Here is a 21,926-nt window from a genome sequence, read left to right on the forward strand (position 1 = left end):
CTCCCACAGTTGATTTCTTCAAACCAAGCTGCTTCTATTGCAGATTCAGTATTCCCAGCCTGGTGCAGGTCTACAATTTTGTTTATGGTGTCATTTGACAGCTCTTTGGTCTTGGCCATAGTGGAGTTTGGAGTGTGACTGTTTGAGGTTGTGGTCTTTTATACTGATAACAAGTTCAAACAGGTGTCATTAATACAGGTAACGAGTGGAGGACAGAGGAGCCTCTTAAAGAAGAAGTTACAGGTCTGTGAGAGCCAGAAATCTTGCTTGTTTGTAGGTGACCAAATACTTATTTTCCACCATAATTTGCAAATAAATTCATTAAAATTCCTACAATGTGATTTTCTGGATTTTTTTCCCTCATTTTGCCTGTCATAGTTGAAGTGTACCTATGATGAAAATTACAGGCCTCTCATATTTTTTAAGTGGGAGAACTTGCACAATTGGTGGCTGACTAAATACTTTTTTGCCCCACTGTAGATACACATTTTCAAAAATGTCTTAAAACCTGTTTTCACTTAGTTTATTATGGGATATTGTGTGTAGATTGCTGATTAATTGTTTTTATTTAATCAATTTTAGTTTAAGGTTGTAACGTAGCAAAATTAGGAAATAGTAATGGGGTCTGAATACTTTCCGAAGACACCGTATAGGGACTACAGTTGAAGTCGAAGTTTACATACACCTTAGCCAAATACATTTAAACTCAGTATTTCACGATTCCTGACATTTAATTCATCCAAGTAAAAATTCCCTGTCTTAGGTCAGTTAGGATCACCACTTTATTTTAAGAATGTGAAATGTCAGAATAATAGTAGAGAGAATTATTTATTTCAGCTTTTATTTCTTTCATCACATTCCCAGTGGGTCAGAAGTTTACATACACTCAATTAGCATTTGGTAGCATTGCCTTTAAATTGATTAACTTGGGTCAAACGTTTCGGGTAGCCTTCCACACGCTTCCCACAATAAGTTGGGTGGATTTTGGCCCATTCCTCCAGACAGAGCTGGTGTAACTGAGTCAGGTTTGTAGGCCTCCTTGCTTGCACACGCTTTTTTAGTTCTGCCCACAAATGTCCTATGGGATTGAGGTCAGGGCTTTGTGATGGCAACTCCAATAACTTGACTTTGTTGTCCTTAAGCCATTTTGCCACAACATTGGAAGTATGCTTGGGGTCATTGTCCATTTTGAAGACCCATTTGTGACCAAGCTTTAACTTCCTGACTGATGTCTTGAGATGTTGCTTCAATACATGTACATAATTTCCACCCTCATGATGCCATCTATTTTGTGAAGTACTTCACGGTGGGGTGGTGTTCTTCGGCTTGCAAGCCTCCCCCTTTTCCTCCAAACATAACGATGGTCATTATGGCCAAATAGTTCTATTTGTGTTTCATCAGACAGGAGGACATTTCTCTTTGTCACCATGTGCAGTTGCAAACCGTAGTCTGGCTTTTATATGCCGGTTTTGGAGCAGTGGCTTCTTCCTTGCTGACCAGCCTTTCAGGTTATGTTGATATAGGACTCGTTTTACTGTGGATATAGATATTTTTGTACCTGTTTCCTCCAGCTCCTTCACAAGATCCTTTGCTGTTGTTCTGGGATTGAAGGAGGGAAGCATAGGAAGGAGACAGAACGCGTCTCCATCCTATGCGGGATTACGGCTGCGTGGTCCCATGGTGTTTATACTTGCGTACTATTGTTTGTACAGATGAACGTGGTACCTTCAAGAGTTTGGAAATTGCTCCCAAGGATGAGCCAGACTTGTGGAGGTCTACAATTTTCTTTGAGGTCTTGGCTGATTTATTTTCATTTTCCCATGATGTCAAGCAAAGAGACACTGAGTGAAGGAAGGCCTCCACAGGTACACCTCCAATTGACTCAAATTATCTCAATTAGCCTATCAGAAGCTTCTAAAGCCATGACATAATTTTCTGGAATTTCCCAAGCTGTTTAAAGGCACAGTCAACTTAATGTAAACTTCTGACCCACTGGAATTGTGATGCAGTGAATTATAAGTGAAATATCTGTCTGTAAACAATTGTTGGAAACATTACTTGTGTCATGCACAGAGTAAATGTCCTAACCAACTTGGCAAAAATATAGTTTGTTAACAAGAAATTTGTGAAATGGTTGAAAAACGAGTTTTAATGACTCCAACCTAAGTGTATGTAAACTTTCGACTTCAACTGTATCTATAGGGATCAGATATATCAGGGATCCTTGCGAGAAAATGATTGGAACCCCTGGTGTAGGGGGTGGTATAAAACAAATGATTAGGCCTATCGCTTTCTTGCCACATTAGTTTATTAATAATCCGTGATCAGCAACGGTGAAGAAAGGTTGTAAAAGCAACAGATGTCATCGTCAACATAAACATGGTCCCCCTTGTCTGTGGGCCAACCCAGCGTGACGGGCAGTATTCATACCGTACCGCAGAGGGAGAGATGTGCGGGTGAACGGTCGACGTCACAGCCACAGGCAGCAGAAGGATGGGCGAGAGTTGTGTGTACCTTGCCGCTGCTTCATGGCAATAGAGAGATGGCGTCCGCATCCCGATGAATAAGCAAAAAAAGAAGAGGAAAGGGGATGATGCTGGACCCTACGCCTAGAGGGGAAACCGTTCAATTCAACACATCAGCTATGGAGGGATTCATCTCTCTTTCACAATCATTTCGCTCCGGGGATGTTAACGCCCTTTTCATGCGTTTTTAAACTCCTCGGTTGATTCCTTCCAACGAAGGAGGTGAGGAGATTGTTGTCCGGTAGGCTACATCTGTTTTCTTCCTCCACTTCTCTGCCCATCTGACGCAGGGGCGGAGAGGAGAGAAGGGGAAGAGAGGAGAGGGAGGGCGATGGCTGCTGGAGGAGGATGCGGGGACACGGTGGAGCAGTGCCGGGCAGAGGTGGAGCGTTTGACCCGTGAGCTAGCGGAGGCGAACCGGGAGAAGGTCCGGGCTGCGGAGTGCGGTCTGGTGGTTCTGGAGGAGAACCAGACCCTGAAGCAGCAATATTCGGATCTAGAGGCCGAGCAAGAGGCGCTCCGACAGGAGCTGGAGCAGCTACAAGAGGTATCAACCACTTAAAACACGCTATTAAATAACACCCTAAGTTAACCATAAAACATTGGCCCATGTGATATAAGTTCAGTGCTTCCTGGAAATGTATTCGTAAACATGCATTCATTAGTTAGCCTCAATCCAACTTCATTCGGCCCCAAGCGGGTAGACTACATCCCTTCTAAGGGATGAGTGATGTCAGCGAGATTTGGGCAGGGCCCCCCGCCTCATCCACAGAAGTTGGCACCAGTCAGACACCCCACAGCGGATCTGAGTCTGTCAGAGATACACAGGCCTCAGCAGAGAACTGGGAGGGGACGGAGAGGGCTTTGTTGTCCGAGCAGGGAGTAGCGTAGTAACTTGATGCTATGCGCAAGTCTGACACGCAGGTATGGACTTTCCAAGGTGTGCTACTGATGCGCATTTTGGTGCAATGGAATATCATATGTTTGTTGTGGTAGGCTACTTTGCGTGCCTGGATGGGGGTTGTTAATTATGTGTGAAACAGCTTTTGCATGCCTCTTTAAACAGATTTTTAAAGAGATACTGAATTCTGCAATACACTTGAACACCTATGGGGGGAAGTGTTATCCCTCTATTCAAAAAGTAGGTATGTGAAACATTGTGTAAGCTATACAGTACTTAGGGAATAGTGTATTATATTGGTACTATCTGGCTGGCAGACTCACTGTGGCACACCCACATTTGGGTTAGTCATGTCCTGCTCTAAGAGTCACACCTCTAAAATCAGAGTCGGACAGTGCTCTCTCCTATCCTCTCTTCCTTTCCTCTCTCCTCTCTCTCTCTCTCTCTCTCTCTCTGTTCTCCTATTCTCTCCTCTCTCTCTCGCTCCTCTCCATATCCTTTGTTCTCTGTTCAGAATTGGTGTCTGTGTCTCTTCTTCCCCACATCTTTTTCTCTGATTGTTCCCAGTGAACACATGCTTCACAATAAATCAGTCAGTATTTTCAAATTCACTAGAGTTTGATATAAAAACAAAACAAGATTACAAAGCAAATCAAAGGCATCATGAAGCCTGACAGAACTTGATTTAACCATAATTCTATATTACTGGTCTAATCAAAGCAATCCTTTTCACCTTTACACTACATATGATAATAATACTTATTTCTCCATCAGACCTCGGTTCAAATAAATGTGTATTTGAGTATCTGGCGTAAAAGTTGTTTAAAAATCTGAGGATTTGAGTATTTTCAAATGTAAGCATTTTTAAATCCACAGCCAAAACAAATAACCATTAAAATAATTTTTTAAAGTATTTGTATAAACCAAATAGTCAACCAAACACTTATTTCAAATATTATTTTCAAATACCTGGGTGAATGCATGGGAGTGTATTTGAGTCAGTGTATTAGAATTTTTCAAATACTTTCCGAGTGTATTTCCAAATACATAAAAATGACTCATAGTTTCAAATAAAAATATATAAACTTGAATACTTACTTTCCAAAAGTAATTGAGCTATTTTAAATAGTTGTTCAACCCAAGTCTGTTCTTCACTACCATGTGTAACAATTTTCTTCTTCCTCTGACGAGGAGTATGAAATATCAGACCAATGCGCAGCGTGCTAAGTGTCCATAATATATTTAATAAACTGAACACAGAATACAAGAGAAATAAATGAAAGTTCTGTATGGAAAACAACTACCCACAACCCATAGTGGGAAAACAGGCTGCCTAAGTATGGTTCTCAATCAGAGACAACGAATGACAGCTGCCTCTGATTGGGAACCATACCAGGCCAAAACCAGAAATACAAAACCTAGAATACAAAACATAGAATGCCCACCTCAACTCACACCCTGACCAAACTAAAACAGAGACATAAAAAAGGAACTAAGGTCAGGAAGTGACACCATGATTGGTAATTTATTCCTGTTCATTTCAATAATCAATTCTTGCTAATTAGATACTCTGTGCCAAGGTGTAATACATTTTTTACAAATACTCTGTGGATCTGCAACAAACAGTGTTTTCTTTGCCGTTTTCTTTCTGCCGTTGTCTTATGGCAGTATTCATTCACTGGTTTGTTAGCTATAGTACAGACGGGTGTGTCTGTAGGCAGCTGACAATGCATTCACAGTAACTGAAGGTCAGTGTGTGTGTGTGTGCGTGTGTGTGTGTGTGAGTGAGTGTGTGTGTGTGAGTGTGTGTGAACTTGGCATACATTCTGAAGCGCTATTAGATTGTTTTGGACATGGTGTAGGCAGCCAATAATGAAGGCGTGCCTGTGACTTGTCCTGTCCACTCTGCATATGTCATATGCAGTTTAAACCATGTGTATTTAGATGTCAATCAGCTCAGCATTTGCTGCAGTACCCCATCTTCCACTCTCTCTATCTCCACCTCTCTTCACCCCCCCACCACCTCGTTCTGTTTTCTGTGATACTGTGAAGGACATCACACTGCTTGCTGAAAAGCTATCTATTCACCGGCTCGATTGGGGACACTTCAGGCTGAGGAGTATAGTTCACACATCCCCATTTGCTACACCAGCCCCAGGTCTCTCTCTCTATTGCTCTCTGTCCCCCTTCTCCTCCTCTCCACCCCCTCTCCTCTCCTCCTCTCTCCCTTGGCCATGGCCACTCATCCTTAGAGAAAGTCTTCATCTGGTCTAGGCTTCCATCAGTCAGCTCAATACCTAATTTAATCTCAATTAATTCCCATCGATCACTATGTTTCTCAGGCATACCGCTGCTACTGCTACTGGGGAAAGGGCTATACTGGTCGCAGAATGATCTATCTAGATTGGACTATTTGTTGACAGTTATCTCATGTTGCTGTAATAATAGGTTTTCTTTACCACTTTGAGAAAAGGTAGATTTCCTACTTTTACTAGTCCTGTGGATAGTAGTCTTCCACACAGTGGTCTGGTCCAGTTGGTGTTGCAGGGAAAATGTAATTGTAGCTAGAATTGCCTCATCATCTTCCCTGAGACCTGAAGTAACTGAATAAACTGTCACGTCTTAACCTGAAGCTGAGCTTTGATTGGTTTACTGGGGCTGACAGTTGGCTTTGGGGTGCAGAGTTATACTTGAGACATATGGCAGTATGCAGGCTTGGTACCTGCTCAATTGGTAAAGTATCAGGCATCCACTTCTTTAGGTTTTTCTTGATGTGTTGTGAGCTGGACTACTCTGTTTCTCATTGCTCATTTAGACCAGGTTCAGTTCAGAAGGAAAGCTACTTTAAGCACAGACACGCATGCTGGAAACAGTCCACCATGATCACCGTGTTCCCTCTGTGAGCATTACTGGAAACAGTCCACCATGATCACTGTGTTCCCTCTGTGAGCATTACTGGAAACAGTCCACCATGATCACCGTGTTCCCTCTGTGAGCATTACTGGAAACAGTCCACCATGATCACCGTGTTCCCTCTGTGAGCATTACTGGAAACAGTCCACATGATCACCGTGTTCCCTCTGTGAGCATTACTGGAAACAGTCCACATGATCACCGTGTTCCCTCTCTGAGCATTACTGGAAACAGTCCACAGTGACCACCGTGTTCCCTCTGTGAGCATTACTGGAAACAGTCCACATGATCACCGTGTTCCCTCTGTGAGCATTACTGGAAACAGTCCACCATGACCACCATGTTCCCTCTCTGAGCATTACTGGAAACAGTCCACAGTGACCACCGTGTTCCCTCTGTGAGCATTACTGGAAACAGTCCACAGTGATCACCGTGTTCCCTCTGTGAGCATTACTGGAAACAGTCCACCATGACCACCGTGTTCCCTCTGTGAGCATTACTGGAAACAGTCCACAGTGACCACCGTGTTCCCTCTGTGAGCATTACTGGAAACAGTCCACCATGACCACCGTGTTCCCTCTGTGAGCATTACTGGAAACAGTCCACAGTGATCACCGTGTTCCCTCTGTGAGCATTACTGGAAACAGTCCACAGTGACCACCGTGTTCCCTCTGTGAGCATTACTGGAAACAGTCCACAGTGACCACCGTGTTCCCTCTGTGAGCATTACTGGAAACAGTCCACCATGACCACCGTGTTCCCTCTGTGAGCATTACTGGAAACAGTCCACAGTGATCACTGTGTTCCCTCTGTGAGCATTACTGGAAACAGTCCACCATGACCACCGTGTTCCCTCTGTGAGCATTACTGGAAACAGTCCACAGTGACCACCGTGTTCCCTCTGTGAACATTACTGGAAACAGTCCACAGTGACCACCGTGTTCCCTCTGTGAACATTACTGGAAACAGTCCACAGTGACCACCGTGTTCCCTCTGTGAGCATTACTGGATGAAAGGGAAAAAGACTTTGTCATAAATCATTCATCATAGTATGCTCTGCTTTCATCATGGTAGTGTTGTGCTAGTCAGTTTCATTTCATGGGAATGTACAAGCCTGATTGTTAATGATCAACTCAGGAACCTAACAAGATCTCCTCAGGGTACAGGTAGCAGGAGTCAGTGATTCTAAGCACTATCAAGTGTTTATGCCAGATATTTCCCTGAGCCAAATTTAAACCTGAATTTAAACCAACATTTTCTAATTCAGACATTAACCTACAGTGACAGTCTGCCTTCTGCGCCACGTCTTAAGTAATTCTGTTAATTCTAAAACATGATGTAATTGACTCCTGGTATAATATAATCATTAGGTAATTGAGTTCTTCAGAAGGCCTGGTATAATCTAATAGCCATTGGTTAACAACGGGATAGGACCCAGAAGGACCAGCCTTGGCAATAAAGATCTACTGACAGCTTGATGTTAATCAGCCTGCTCCACAGTAGCCCATCAGATTGGTTTTTGAAGGGAGGTATATTTAGGCTCCGCTCATTTTATTGATTTGCTTTAGGAACGTAACGTACACTCACTCCATCTAGGAATTGGTGCATTCATTTTTTAAATTGGAAGTGGTTTTCAAAGAGTAGGTTATAGTACTATGTAGTACAGTGAGGTCCAAAAGTATTGGGACAGTGACAATTATTTTGTTTTGGCTCTGTACTCCAGGACTTTGAAATGATACAATTACTACGAGGTTAAAGTGCATGCTGTCAACTTTAATTTGAGGGTGTTTTGTGTTTCAGATGGTTTTGTGTTCAGTAGAAATAAATGGTAAATGATGTATTGTGTAATTTTGGAGATGCTATTATTGTAAATAAGAATATAGTAGTTTTCTAAACACTTCTACATTAATGTGGATGCTACCATGGTTACAGATAGTCCTGAATGAATCGTGAATAATGATGAGTGAGAAAGTTACAGATGCACAAATGTCATACGCCCAAGACATGCTAACCTTCCATCATCACAACAACAGGGGAGGTTAGCATTTTTGTGGGGGTATGATATTTGTGCATCTGTAACTTTCTCACTCATTATTATTATTATTCACAATTCATTCAGGATTATCCGTAACCATGGTAGCATCCACATTAATGGAGAAGTGTTTAGAAACATATTCTACAATAAAAGTGGCTCCAAAATGACACAATACATTATTTACCATACATTTCTATTGGGCACAAAATAATCTGAAACACAACCAAAACAAACAGCAAATGAATCCAAGAAGTCTGTAGGAGTCACAAGCTTGACGCAAACATTGTGTGTTAGGAATATGGGACCAAATACTCAACTTTTGACTACTTTAATGCACATTTAAGTGACATTGTCCCAATACCTGACAGTCTGCACTTGTATCATTTCTAATCCAAAGTACTGGAGTACAGGGGCAAAATAACTTCAAATGGGTCACTGTCCCAATACTTTTGGAGCTCATTGTATATGTACTGTGTTGTATGTAGGCCTGGGAGGAAGTGGAAGTGATTAGGGAATATCAGTAACTGTTAAGAGTGCTTGAAGTGAGAGTTTTCCCATTTCCTGTGTAAAGTGCACCAGTGTCTGGGAGGAGCTGGGTGGAGTAAACAGGCTATCTACACCTCTCTGCTATACATTCCTCTATCTAAGCCTGTGAAGCCTCCCTCACTCTATAGCTAGCTATACATTACACACACATTACATCATGCCACATACACACACCTGTATCTAAGTCTGCCCCATATTCCTCTCTGTTATACATATTACACACACACACCTTTGTGGCCCTAGCCCACCTACAGTACTGCTGTGTTGTCGACTATATTCTCACCAACAACATTTTCCTAAATCCATCCGTCTCGCCATCCTTATGGTCCAATAGTCTTTATATTGTTCACCACTAGGCTATCAGTGAGAGTGTAATGAGGTTGTTGGACTACATTGTCTCTCTGCTTGTCTCTATTCTTGCATTGAGAGATGAATGATTCATGTGTGACCCTTGTGAAGGGGGTTTTAAAATGGGGAAGGGTTTTATGGTGACGCGTTGGAAGCAAGGACTGTTAAAGGGGAAGTAGGGGGAAGGGTTTTATAGTGACGCGTTGGAAGCAAGGACTGTTAAAGGGGAAGTAGGGGGAAGGGTTTTGCGATTGATTGTAAAAAATGACGATAAATTCAGCGTACATTAGCACTGCAGTCAGGCAAAATCAGAAACGCCCAACCCTCAACTCCCATTATGTCATACACAAACAACCAATGGGATGCGTCCTTCTCTAGCTTGACAGAGTATACTGTATATAATCAAGTTGTCGCTAGACGCTGATCCTAGGTCAGTTCTAAGGCCCTGTGGTTCATTTTAGAATGTGTAAGCTGATCCTAGAACAGCGTCCGAGAGCCACTGCTACCTGGACCTTACCTTGACAGGAAGCAAATGGATCCATGTCTGCATGTGTATGCTAAAGCATTAGTGTGAGTTACGGTATAGCTACTGACCGTCTATCATTGGCTCTCAGAGCGAGGAGAATGACTTAGGTCTATTAGGAAAGAACATTAGCCAAATGCATTATGTCTTGACCACTGTAGGGTATAGTGTAGTTGGCTGGGAATCTATCCCTCATCTGATCATACTGCAGAATGATCTAAAATACTGAAATGCTAAGAGAACTTCTTCTGCACACTTACTGTAGTGTGTCAGTGAATCTTTTCAGTTTATTGTGAGCAATTCACTGTGGGCAAAAAAAAATAAATGAGGCCTACTTTGACTGAATGGCTAAAGTCTCACAGACCTTTCAAACCCCAGAGTGGATAAAGTCCCTTATCGGTAGGCTAACTTTTCTTCAACAGCTACTGTAGCTGGCCTGATTCCAAGTGGCACCCTATTCCCTACATAGTGCACTACTTTTGACCGGAGCCCTTTAGGGTGCCATCTGCCTCTCATTAAATGATGGATTCTTCCTCTTGGTCACATGTTCACAGGCACTTAAGAGACGGCTGGGAAAACCTCTGGATGCCTGATGTCAGTCTGTATTACCCACATAGAGCACAGGGATAGGCTGAATAATTCAACAAGGCGGTGGCTCTCCCATAATTAACCCTTAGACTCCTGAGAGGGTGGCTGAGAACAGTATCTCGTAAGTGTTCCTAGTGTGGTTGTTGATGTAGTGGTTGGAGGGAAGGGGGAGACGATGTGACCCTGACTGAAAGATTCCTTCCATCCCTCCAGACACTTCTCAGAATACCATCCATGCATGAAAGGACACCATCAGATTACACGCGACACACACACGGGCATGATGCACCGAGGTGGAGACTAGGGAGGAAGCAAAACAGAGACACAGAGAGATTGCTCTCTCACTATCAGTTAAACGTGTTGTGCTCAAGCTGGGTTAGAACAAAATCTACCCACCCTGCCTATCTCCTGTTCTGTTCCTGGTCCTGTCCACCCAACCCAAGGTTATCTTTCAGAGAGGGTGTACTTCAAAAGGCCTGTGTTATACTGCAGTGGGGCTCCTTCTTCAAAGAGCAATGGGTCTCCCACGTCTGCAGCCCTCCTGGGCCCTGTATTGATTAGTATCTGTTTAAGGCTGCTGAGCCATGTGCTGCTAACCCTTAGCTAGCGAAATCTCTAACTCAGCTAATCGGGACACAGTGAGAGGGGCATACAAACAGGGCATGCGGTAAGAATAAGGTGTATTGTGCTGATTGATTCTGAGGCTCATGCACAGTGTTTGATGAGAGTTAACCTGCAAAAACACCTCATATGTCATTTCTTCATGGGCTGTGTTGCGTGATTACCTGTGGACGTATGGCGGTTTGATGGGGAGGAGATGTATACAGTGCATACTGTAACTGTGTGTATGCGAGGCGTGGGCACGCAGTTGAAGTCGAAAGTTTACATACACCTTAGCCAAATGCATTTAAACTCAGTTTTTCACATTTCCTGACATTTAATTCCCTGTCTTAGGTCAGTTAGGATCACCACTTTATTAAAAGAATGTGAAATGTCAGAATAATAGTAAAGATAATTATTTATTTCAGGTTTTATATATTTCATCACATTCCCAGTGGGTCAGAAGTTTACATACACTCAAATAGTATTTGGTAGCATTGCCTTTAAATTGTTTAACTTGGGTCAAATGTTTCGGGTAGCCTTCCACAAGCGTCCCACAATAAGTTGGGTGAATTTTGGCCCATTCCTCCTGACAGAGCTGGTGTAACTGAGTCAGGTTTGTAGGCCTCCTTGCTTGCACACGCATTTTCCATTCTGCCCACGGATTTTCTATAGGACTGAGGTCAGGGCTTTGTGATGGCCACTCCAATACCTTGACTTTGTTGTTTTTGAGGCATTTCGCCACAACTTTGGAAGTATGCTTGGGGTCATTGTCCATTTGGAAGACCCATTTGCGACCAAGCTTTACTTCCTGACTGATGTCTTGAGATGTTGCTTCAATATATCCACATAATTTTCCATCCTCATGATGCCATGTTTTTCGTGAAGTGCACCAGTCCCTCCTGCAACAAAGCACCCCCGCAACATGATGCTGCCACCCCCGTGCTTCATGGTTGGGATGGTGTTCTTCGGCTTGCAAGCCTCCCTCTTTTTCCTCCAAACATAACGATGGTCATCATGGCTGATTTCTTTTGATTTTCCCATGATGTCAAGCAAAGAGGCAGTGAGTTTGAAGGTAGGCCTTGAAATACATCCACAGGTACACCTCCAATATACTCAAATTACGTCAATTAGCCTATCAGAAGCTTCTAAAGCCATGACATAATTTTCTGGATTTTCCAAGCTGTTTAAAGTCACAGTAAATTTGGTGTATGTAAACGTCTGACCCACTGGAATTATAAGTGAAATAATCTGTCTGTAAATAATTATTGGAAAAATTACTTGTGTCATGCACAAAGTAGATGTCCTAACCGACTTGGCAAAACTATAGTTTGTTAACAATACATTTGTGGAGTGGTTGAAAAACCAGTTTTAATGACTCCAACCCAATCCAAACTTCCGACTTTGTATATACATGTAACTGCCAAAATAAAGGAAACACCAACATAAATAGTCTTAATAGGGTGTTGGACCACCACAAACCAGAACAGCTTCATTTCACCTTGGCATAGATTCTACAAGTGTCTGGAACTCTGTTGGAGGGATGTGACACCATTCTTCCTCAAGAAATTCCATCGTTTGGTGTTTTGTTGATGGTGGTGGAAAACGCTGTCTCAGGCGCTGTTCCAGAATCTCCCATAAGTGTTCAGTTGGGTTGAGATCTGGTGACTGAGACACACACACACACAGCATTTAAGCCCCCTATGGTCCTCTAAGACCCCTCTTTCAAAGTCACTGAGATCTCTTCTTCTAGCCATGGTAGTCAAAATAATGGGCAACTGGGCATGACCCTAAGCATGATGGGATGTTAATTGCTTAATTAACTCAGGCACCACATGTGTGTGGAAGCATCTGCTTTCAATATACTCTGCATCCCTCATTTACTCAAGTGTTTCGTTTATTTTGGCAGTTACATGTACAGTGCAATGTCTACAGAATGAATTGTCTTTGAATCCCCACTTCACTCCACTCCCCTCCCTCCAGCCCACCTCCTGTCGCCCAGAGGGGGAGTTCAGCTATAGTTTTAATAGTCCCCTCCAGAGGTCCTCCACTGTCACTGTCTCATTGACCGACCAGGCAGAAAAAAAGTCAATTAACTAACAGTGATATGTCCTTCATATCGATCGAACTGGGCCCCATGCTGTGAGTTTAGTGTGAGGTCACTAAGATATGACAGCCGTTGTCACCAACCCTTGTCCTGGGAGAGCTATAGGAAGTGCGGGTATTTGTTCCAGCCCAGCACCCTGATTCAAGCATTCCATAATTATCAAGACCTTAGTTACAGTCGTTGAATCAGGTGGATTTTAGAGATGGGCTGGAATGAAATCCTGCATTGTACATACTAGGGGGTAGAAGAGAGGCTGTGTATCTAACAGGAGTGTGTGTGTCCAGGGCTGTAGACCAGTGTTTCTCTCCACAGGTGGAGTTACACTCTGCTGGTCTGTATTAGTCTGGCACAGATCAGATGGCTCCTGACAGACCCAAGATGGTGTGAAATGGAGAGTTTAACAGGGTGTCACTCTGTGCCAGAGCATGGCCCTGTGTGAGCTCCAAGAGCTCCTAATGATGACATCACCCTTGTTAATGAGTGGGCCAGCTGAGTCCATCGGAGGGAGAGGGGACAGTGAAAGGGCACTGTCTATCCATTATAAAGAGAAAGAAAGAGAACCGAAGAGGGGGAGAGAGGAGAGAGGAGAGACAGGGCAGTATGGTGAGTCCGTCTATTGTCTTGGGAAAGGGCTTTCTGTGAGAATGGTTGCTGAATACTGCCGTGTGTATGTGTGAGTGTCCACTTAGGTAATGTAAATAAAATATAGGTCACGTTCATTCGACCCCTTTGGCTGAGGTGCGTTGTTTGGTCTGTTGATACCACAGCAGAAAGCTCTGTGACTCCTTGGCACGGGCAGTCCACAACACTGGCTAGCTCTACAGGGAGGGACAGTGTGAGAAACTCAAGGGGTATGGCCCATTAGTATTCGGTTAGAGTAGTTGTCTAAAGACACAAAGGAGAGAGAAAAAAAGGAGAGAAAGAGAAATGGAAGAGAGCGGGTGAGAGGGAATTATATATAGCGAGAGAGGGGGAAAAGACACCATGATAGAAAGACACCGTGAAGCAGGCAAAGTGCCAGAAACAATTTCAAAATGCTAATATTTCTCCCATTCTTCTCTGTCAGGCTGGCCGTGAGAGGTAGAAAGAGAGAGGTTTGGAGAATGTAAAACAGTCTGTTGTTATAGTAATAAAAAAAAGCTTCTTTCCCTGCCATCCTCTCTGTCAGACCATGGTGTCCTATGAGACTATAAAGCCTGAGAGGGCCTCTGTCAGACCATGGTGTCCTATGAGACTATAAAGCCTGAGAGGGCCTCTGTCAGAGGAGCAGGCAGTCTGTCTCTTTCTCTGCCGCCCGTATGGTGGCTCCCTCCGCAGGGCGTGGTCTCTCAGTCAGTCTGCGTGGTCCAGTCCCGTGTGGCGCAAACTCGGGACCTCTGCCTCCCAAACGCACGTGACCATCCTCCCTCAAGCAACTTAGCTGATCACGTCACCTCAAAAGCCAGCTAATGAGGTGACGCAAGCGGGACACTTAAGGCTGAGGAGTAAGTTTCACACCCCATGTGCTACATAGGCACTCGCTCTGGATCAGAGTGTCTGTGAAAATGGCAAATGTATTACCCTTTCTGTCTTTTGCAGCGTTACAACACCTGAGTTTGCATGAGGAGGGCCAAGGGCTGGTGGACACTGAGTCCAGAGTGACAACTTTCTGTCTACAAGCTGTCCAGAGACTTCTGTACCTGGATAGACACTGCTTGGGCTGTTCTGAGGAGGCCAGGGGACCTTTGGTACGACAGGAACAGGTCGATATAGGTCAGCCATTACTCCTTAATACTGCGCTGTGCTTTGGGTGTTCACAGAGATGTTTCACAGCCAGGAGCATGGATAATGGAGGAGCAACATTTTCACCACCCACATACCCAGATCAGAGTGCTGACCTCTGCCAGCTTGTGAGAGCGTGGTTCACTAAGTTGGGTCGCCTGCAAGAAGAGGCTGGATAGAAATCCGCCAGCAACACGGTTGTGGACTCCTCCATAAAGTCCACCAGCGACACGGTGGAGGACTCCTCCATAAAGTCCACCAGCAACACGGTGGAGGACTCCTCCATAAGGTCCACCAGCGACACGGTGGAGGACTCCACCATAAAGTCCACCAGCGACACGGTGGAGGACTCCACCATAAAGTCCACCAGCGACACGGTGGAGGACTCCTCCATAAGGTCCACCAGCGACACGGTGGAGGACTCCTCCATAAGGTCCACCAGCGACACGGTGGAGGACTCCACCATAAAGTCCACCAGCGACACGGTGGAGGACTCCACCATAAAGTCCACCAGCGACACGGTGGAGGACTCCACCAGCGACACGGTGGAGGACTCCACCATAAAGTCCACCAGCGACATGGTGGAGGACTCCTCCATACAGTCCACCGGGCTGCTGCAGCAGGTGTTGGAGGCACGCTTGTTTAGAGAGATTCTGGGGATTAAGCAGAGACTGGACCGTCGGGAGGAACACCAGGAGGGTGAGGGAAATGATCCTATAGTTCAAGACTCCGGAGCTGGGTGGCCTTTTGCACAGCCAGCAAAAAGGCTCTGTCTGCGGTGGCTCAGAAAGAGCCTGGGCTGAGGGCAACAGGGTGGCCGGGGAATTTTGGACCCGGCTATTCTCTGATAAGCCTCCGATAGAGAAGCGAACAGATGATCTACGGGGCTATCGCTCAGAACAGATACGTGTCACACCTTGATCCATCAGGGGGGGTTGTTCTGTGGGGAGGAGGAGACAGTGCAGCATCTGGTTTTTTCTTGTTCCAGGCTGGTCGGGTTTTTTTCTCTCCTTGGTGGGTGATGTACAGGGCTAAGGTTGGGGTTGACTCGGTATAGCGTGGCCAACAGGTGGAGGGACTACCTAGTAAACTACCTGTTGGGGCAGATAAAAATGACAATGTGGAAGACCAGGAAACATGAGATGCAGGGGGAGGGTGTACAGACCCCAGAGCTGTGCCGCTGGGGCAGGTGCAGGCTCGGCTCACACTGGAGCATGTACAGTATATGGGGGCTGGTTAAGCATCTGAGGGACTTTGTAGGGGTGTGGGGAATCAGGGGGGTTCTATGTACAGTAGATGAGGAGGTTAAAATGAAGTAAAGTTTTTGCTTTTAATGATGTAACTATTGGGCCAGTAAAGGTCTTAAAAAATGATCATTCCTCTCTAAGTTGAGCGGGTGATGGAGATGTCCCTAAGGTACTGTGTCAGGAGGATGTGTCTCTGAAAGTAGGACACAAAACAGCATAACAAATGTCTTAGTGATACCTGAAGAGTACTGTAGGACTATATGAGCGAGTGGCACAGATTTCTATGTAACACCTGGACTATGAGTGAGTGTAAGTGGTTAGAGGCTTCTGAATGACAGGAACATCTGTCTGTGATGAGAACCAGAGTGAAGAAGTGGACTTGTAGCAATGTTATAATGCCACACACACACACACACACACACACACCTCAGATGCCACAGTCTGTTATTGTCTGTGGTATTGTTTACTTTCTGCCAGGAAACGTCTCTGGTTGATCATCAATATATCGAGAGGCTAATATCACTTCCATGGTACACGATGTAATCTAATGTCATCCCCTGTGCTTTCTCTCCTCTCTCTTCTCTCTCTCTTTCTTGCTCTCTCTCTCTCACACACTCTCTCTCTCTCTCTGAGACGAGGACTAACATAAAATAGAGAGGCAGTGGAGAGAAAGAGAGCGAGAGAGAGAGAGCGAGAAGACAGAGAAGAAAGCACAGGGGATGACATCAGATTACGTCTCAGACAGTCTGCCTCTCTGTGGAAACCAATACCAACCTGCGGGTTTGAACTGCCATGTTTTCAACCGGGCCCACCTTGTAGGGGGGCGGATTTAAGAACCAGCAGATGCGGTTTGATCATTCCATCGCTACTGTTACCACCATCTTTTGGATGAAGACCATAGACTGTGTTTGACTGCTTGACCAGGCATCCCTGAGTGTGTCTGTCTGTTGGAAAGAGCCCTAAACCCCCCATGTGTTCTTAATACCTCTCTAGACTAGAGCCCTAAACCTTCCATGTGTTCTTAATACCCCTCTAGACTAGAGCCCTAAACCTTCCATGTGTTCTTAATACCCCTCTAGACTAGAGCCCTAAACCTTCCATGTGCTCTTAATACCCCTCTAGACTAGAGCCTTAAACCCTCCATGTGCTCTTAATACCTCTCTAGACTAGAGCCCTAAACCCTCCATGTGCTCTTAATACCTCTCTAGACTAGAGCCCTAAACCCTCCATGTGCTCTTAATACCTCTCTAGACTAGAGCCCTAAAGCCTTTCTGTGCTTCTCCCTCACTAGAGCATCCTAGCAGTATGTCTGGTGACTCAGCCTCTTCCTGTAAATGATGTCATTTATTTATCTTTAGAAGGAGCAGAGAAAGTGTCCTCTCCTCTGAGGGATAATATACTGAGACACATCCTCTCATTTCATCTCCTCTCACCACTTCCTGATATCAAAAAGCAGGAATTGCTGTCAATGACTCAGTGTATAGCAAACTGAAACATGCAAACCAGGTGACCAGTTTGTAAGCGTTTGTACCGTTAGTGTCACTGTCCTTGGTGCTGAAACATTAAGTCCTACTGAAGCATTAGCCCACGGATGCAGATCAATATGATCTCTATCCCATGGAATGTCTGTTCGAAACACTGCTCATATAGGCTACCACACAAGTGAGTCAATGTTTCATGTTGGTTAGAAGTGCACTACACAGGGAATACATAGGGTCTCATTTGAGACATAACCACACTAGGATAATGTCTGTCCTAGCCAGACAGAGACATAACCACACTAGGATAATGTCTGTCCGAGCCAGACAGAGATATAACCACACCAAGATAATGTCTGTCCGAGCCAGACAGAGACATAACCACACTAGGATAATGTCTGTCCGAGCCAGACAGAGACATAACTACACTAGGATAATGTCTGTCCGAGCCAGACAGAGACATAACCACTAGGATAATGTCTGTCCTAGCCAGACAGAGACATAACCACACTAGGATAATGTCGGTCCTAGCCAGGCAGAGACATAACCACACTAGGATAATGTCTGTCCTAGCCAGGCAGAGACATAACCACACTAGGATAATGTCTGTCCTATCCAGGCAGAGACATAACCACACTAGGATAATGTCTGTCCTAGCCAGGCAGAGACATAACCACACTCGGATAATGTCTGTCCTAGCCAGAACAGAGACATAACCACACTCGGATAATGTCTGTCCTAGCCAGAACAGAGACATAACCACACTAGGATAATGTCTGTCCTAGCCAGAACAGAGACATAACCACACTAGGATAATGTCTGTTCTAGCCAGGCAGAGACATAACCACACTAGGATAATGTCTGTCCTAGCCAGGCAGAGACATAACCACACTAGGATAATGTCTGTCCTAGCCAGGCAGAGACATAACCACACTAGGATAATGTCTGTCCTATCCAGGCAGAGACATAACCACACTAGGATAATGTCTGTCCTAGCCAGGCAGAGACATAACCACACTCGGATAATGTCTGTCCTAGCCAGGCAGAGACATAACCACACTCGGATAATGTCTGTCCTAGCCAGAACAGAGACATAACCACACTAGGATAATGTCTGTCCTAGCCAGAACAGAGACATAACCACACTAGGATAATATCTGTTCTAGCCAGGCAGAGACATAACCACACTAGGATAATGTCTGTCCTAGCCAGGCAGAGACATAACCACACTAGGATAATGTCTGTCCTAGCCAGGCAGAGACATAACCACACTAGGATAATGTCTGTCCTATCTAGGCAGAGACATAACCACACTAGGATAATGTCTGTCCTAGCCAGGCAGAGACATAACCACACTCGGATAATGTCTGTCCTAGCCAGAACAGAGACATAACCACACTCGGATAATGTCTGTCCTAGCCAGAACAGAGACATAACCACACTAGGATAATGTCTGTCCTAGCCAGGCAGAGACATAACCACACTAGGATAATGTCTGTCCTATCCAGGCAGAGACATAACCACACTAGGATAATGTCTTCCTTGCCAGACAGAGACATAACCACACTAGGATAATGTCGGTCCTAGCCAGGCAGAGACATAACCACACTAGGATAATGTCTGTCCTAGCCAGGCAGAGACATAACCACACTAGGATAATGTCTGTCCTAGCCAGGCAGAGACATAACCACACTAGGATAATGTCTGTCCTATCCAGGCAGAGACATAACCACACTAGGATAATGTCTGTCCTAGCCAGGCAGAGACATAACCACACTCGGATAATGTCTGTCCTAGCCAGAACAGAGACATAACCACACTAGGATAATGTCTGTCCTAGCCAGAACAGAGACATAACCACACTAGGATAATGTCTGTTCTAGCCAGGCAGAGACATAACCACACTAGGATAATGTCTGTCCTAGCCAGGCAGAGACATAACCACACTAGGATAATGTCTGTCCTAGCCAGGCAGAGACATAACCACACTAGGATAATGTCTGTCCTATCCAGGCAGAGACATAACCACACTAGGATAATGTCTGTCCTAGCCAGGCAGAGACATAACCACACTCGGATAATGTCTGTCCTAGCCAGGCAGAGACATAACCACACTCGGATAATGTCTGTCCTAGCCAGAACAGAGACATAACCACACTAGGATAATGTCTGTCCTAGCCAGAACAGAGACATAACCACACTAGGATAATATCTGTTCTAGCCAGGCAGAGACATAACCACACTAGGATAATGTCTGTCCTAGCCAGGCAGAGACATAACCACACTAGGATAATGTCTGTCCTAGCCAGGCAGAGACATAACCACACTAGGATAATGTCTGTCCTATCTAGGCAGAGACATAACCACACTAGGATAATGTCTGTCCTAGCCAGGCAGAGACATAACCACACTCGGATAATGTCTGTCCTAGCCAGAACAGAGACATAACCACACTCGGATAATGTCTGTCCTAGCCAGAACAGAGACATAACCACACTAGGATAATGTCTGTCCTAGCCAGGCAGAGACATAACCACACTAGGATAATGTCTGTCCTATCCAGGCAGAGACATAACCACACTAGGATAATGTCTTCCTTGCCAGACAGAGACATAACCACACTAGGATAATGTCGGTCCTAGCCAGGCAGAGACATAACCACACTAGGATAATGTCTGTCCTAGCCAGGCAGAGACATAACCACACTAGGATAATGTCTGTCCTAGCCAGGCAGAGACATAACCACACTAGGATAATGTCTGTCCTATCCAGGCAGAGACATAACCACACTAGGATAATGTCTGTCCTAGCCAGGCAGAGACATAACCACACTCGGATAATGTCTGTCCTAGCCAGAACAGAGACATAACCACACTAGGATAATGTCTGTCCTAGCCAGAACAGAGACATAACCACACTAGGATAATGTCTGTCCTAGCCAGGCAGAGACATAACCACACTAGGATAATGTCTGTCCTAGCCAGGCAGAGACATAACCACACTAGGATAATGTCTGTCCTATCCAGGCAGAGACATAACCACACTAGGATAATGTCTTCCTTGCCAGACAGAGACATAACCACACTAGGATAATGTCGGTCCTAGCCAGGCAGAGACATAACCACACTAGGATAATGTCTGTCCTAGCCAGGCAGAGACATAACCACACTAGGATAATGTCTGTCCTAGCCAGGCAGAGACATAACCACACTAGGATAATGTCTGTCCTATCCAGGCAGAGACATAACCACACTAGGATAATGTCTGTCCTAGCCAGGCAGAGACATAACCACACTCGGATAATGTCTGTCCTAGCCAGAACAGAGACATAACCACACTCGGATAATGTCTGTCCTAGCCAGAACAGAGACATAACCACACTAGGATAATGTCTGTCCTAGCCAGAACAGAGACATAACCACACTAGGATAATGTCTGTTCTAGCCAGGCAGAGACATAACCACACTAGGATAATGTCTGTCCTAGCCAGGCAGAGACATAACCACACTAGGATAATGTCTGTCCTAGCCAGGCAGAGACATAACCACACTAGGATAATGTCTGTCCTATCCAGGCAGAGACATAACCACACTCGGATAATGTCTGTCCTAGCCAGGCAGAGACATAACCACACTCGGATAATGTCTGTCCTAGCCAGAACAGAGACATAACCACACTCGGATAATGTCTGTCCTAGCCAGAACAGAGACATAACCACACTCGGATAATGTCTGTCCTAGCCAGGCAGAGACATAACCACACTAGGATAATGTCTGTCCTAGCCAGGCAGAGACATAACCACACTAGGATAATGTCTGTCCTATCCAGGCAGAGACATAACCACACAAGGATAATGTCTGTCCTAGCCAGAACAGAGACATAACCACACTCGGATAATGTCTGTCCTAGCCAGAACAGAGACATAACCACACTCGGCTAATGTCTGTCATAGCCAGAACAGAGACACAACCACACTAGGATAATGTCTGTCCTAGCCAGGCAGAGACATAACCACACTAGGATAATGTCTGTCCTAGCCAGGCAGAGACATAACCACACTAGGATAATGTCTGTTCTAGCCAGGCAGAGACATAACCACACTAGGATAATGTCTGTCCTAGCCAGACAGAACCATAACCACACTAGGATAATGTCTGTCCAAGCCAGGTAGAGTCATAACCACACTAGGATAATGTCTGTCCTAGCCTGTCCTAGCCAGGCAGAGACATAACCACACTAGGATAATGTCTGTCCTAGCCAGGCAGAGACATAACCACACTAGGATAATGTCTGTCCTAGCCAGGCAGAGACATAACCACACTAGGATAATGTCTGTCCTAGCCAGGCAGAGACA

The 21,926-nt window shown here is 44.9% G+C and overlaps 1 protein-coding gene across 1 annotated transcript in view; it reads left to right on the top strand.

Annotated features, from left to right (window-relative positions):
- The first annotated feature begins 2,402 nt into the window (after positions 1–2,402).
- Positions 2,403–21,926, top strand: part of LOC110490290 (protein bicaudal D homolog 1) — a 32,826-nt gene continuing 13,302 nt past the window's right edge. The window contains exon 1 of the mRNA XM_036944595.2: positions 2,403–3,072. Coding sequence (XP_036800490.2) covers positions 2,857–3,072 — 216 coding nt within the window. The 5' untranslated portion in view covers positions 2,403–2,856. The remainder of the gene's footprint in view (positions 3,073–21,926) is intronic.

The sequence above is a fragment of the Oncorhynchus mykiss genome, chromosome 15 (assembly GCF_057628025.1).
Source record: "Oncorhynchus mykiss isolate SJ-2025 chromosome 15, ASM5762802v1, whole genome shotgun sequence".
NCBI classification, from domain to species: Eukaryota; Metazoa; Chordata; class Actinopteri; order Salmoniformes; family Salmonidae; genus Oncorhynchus; species Oncorhynchus mykiss.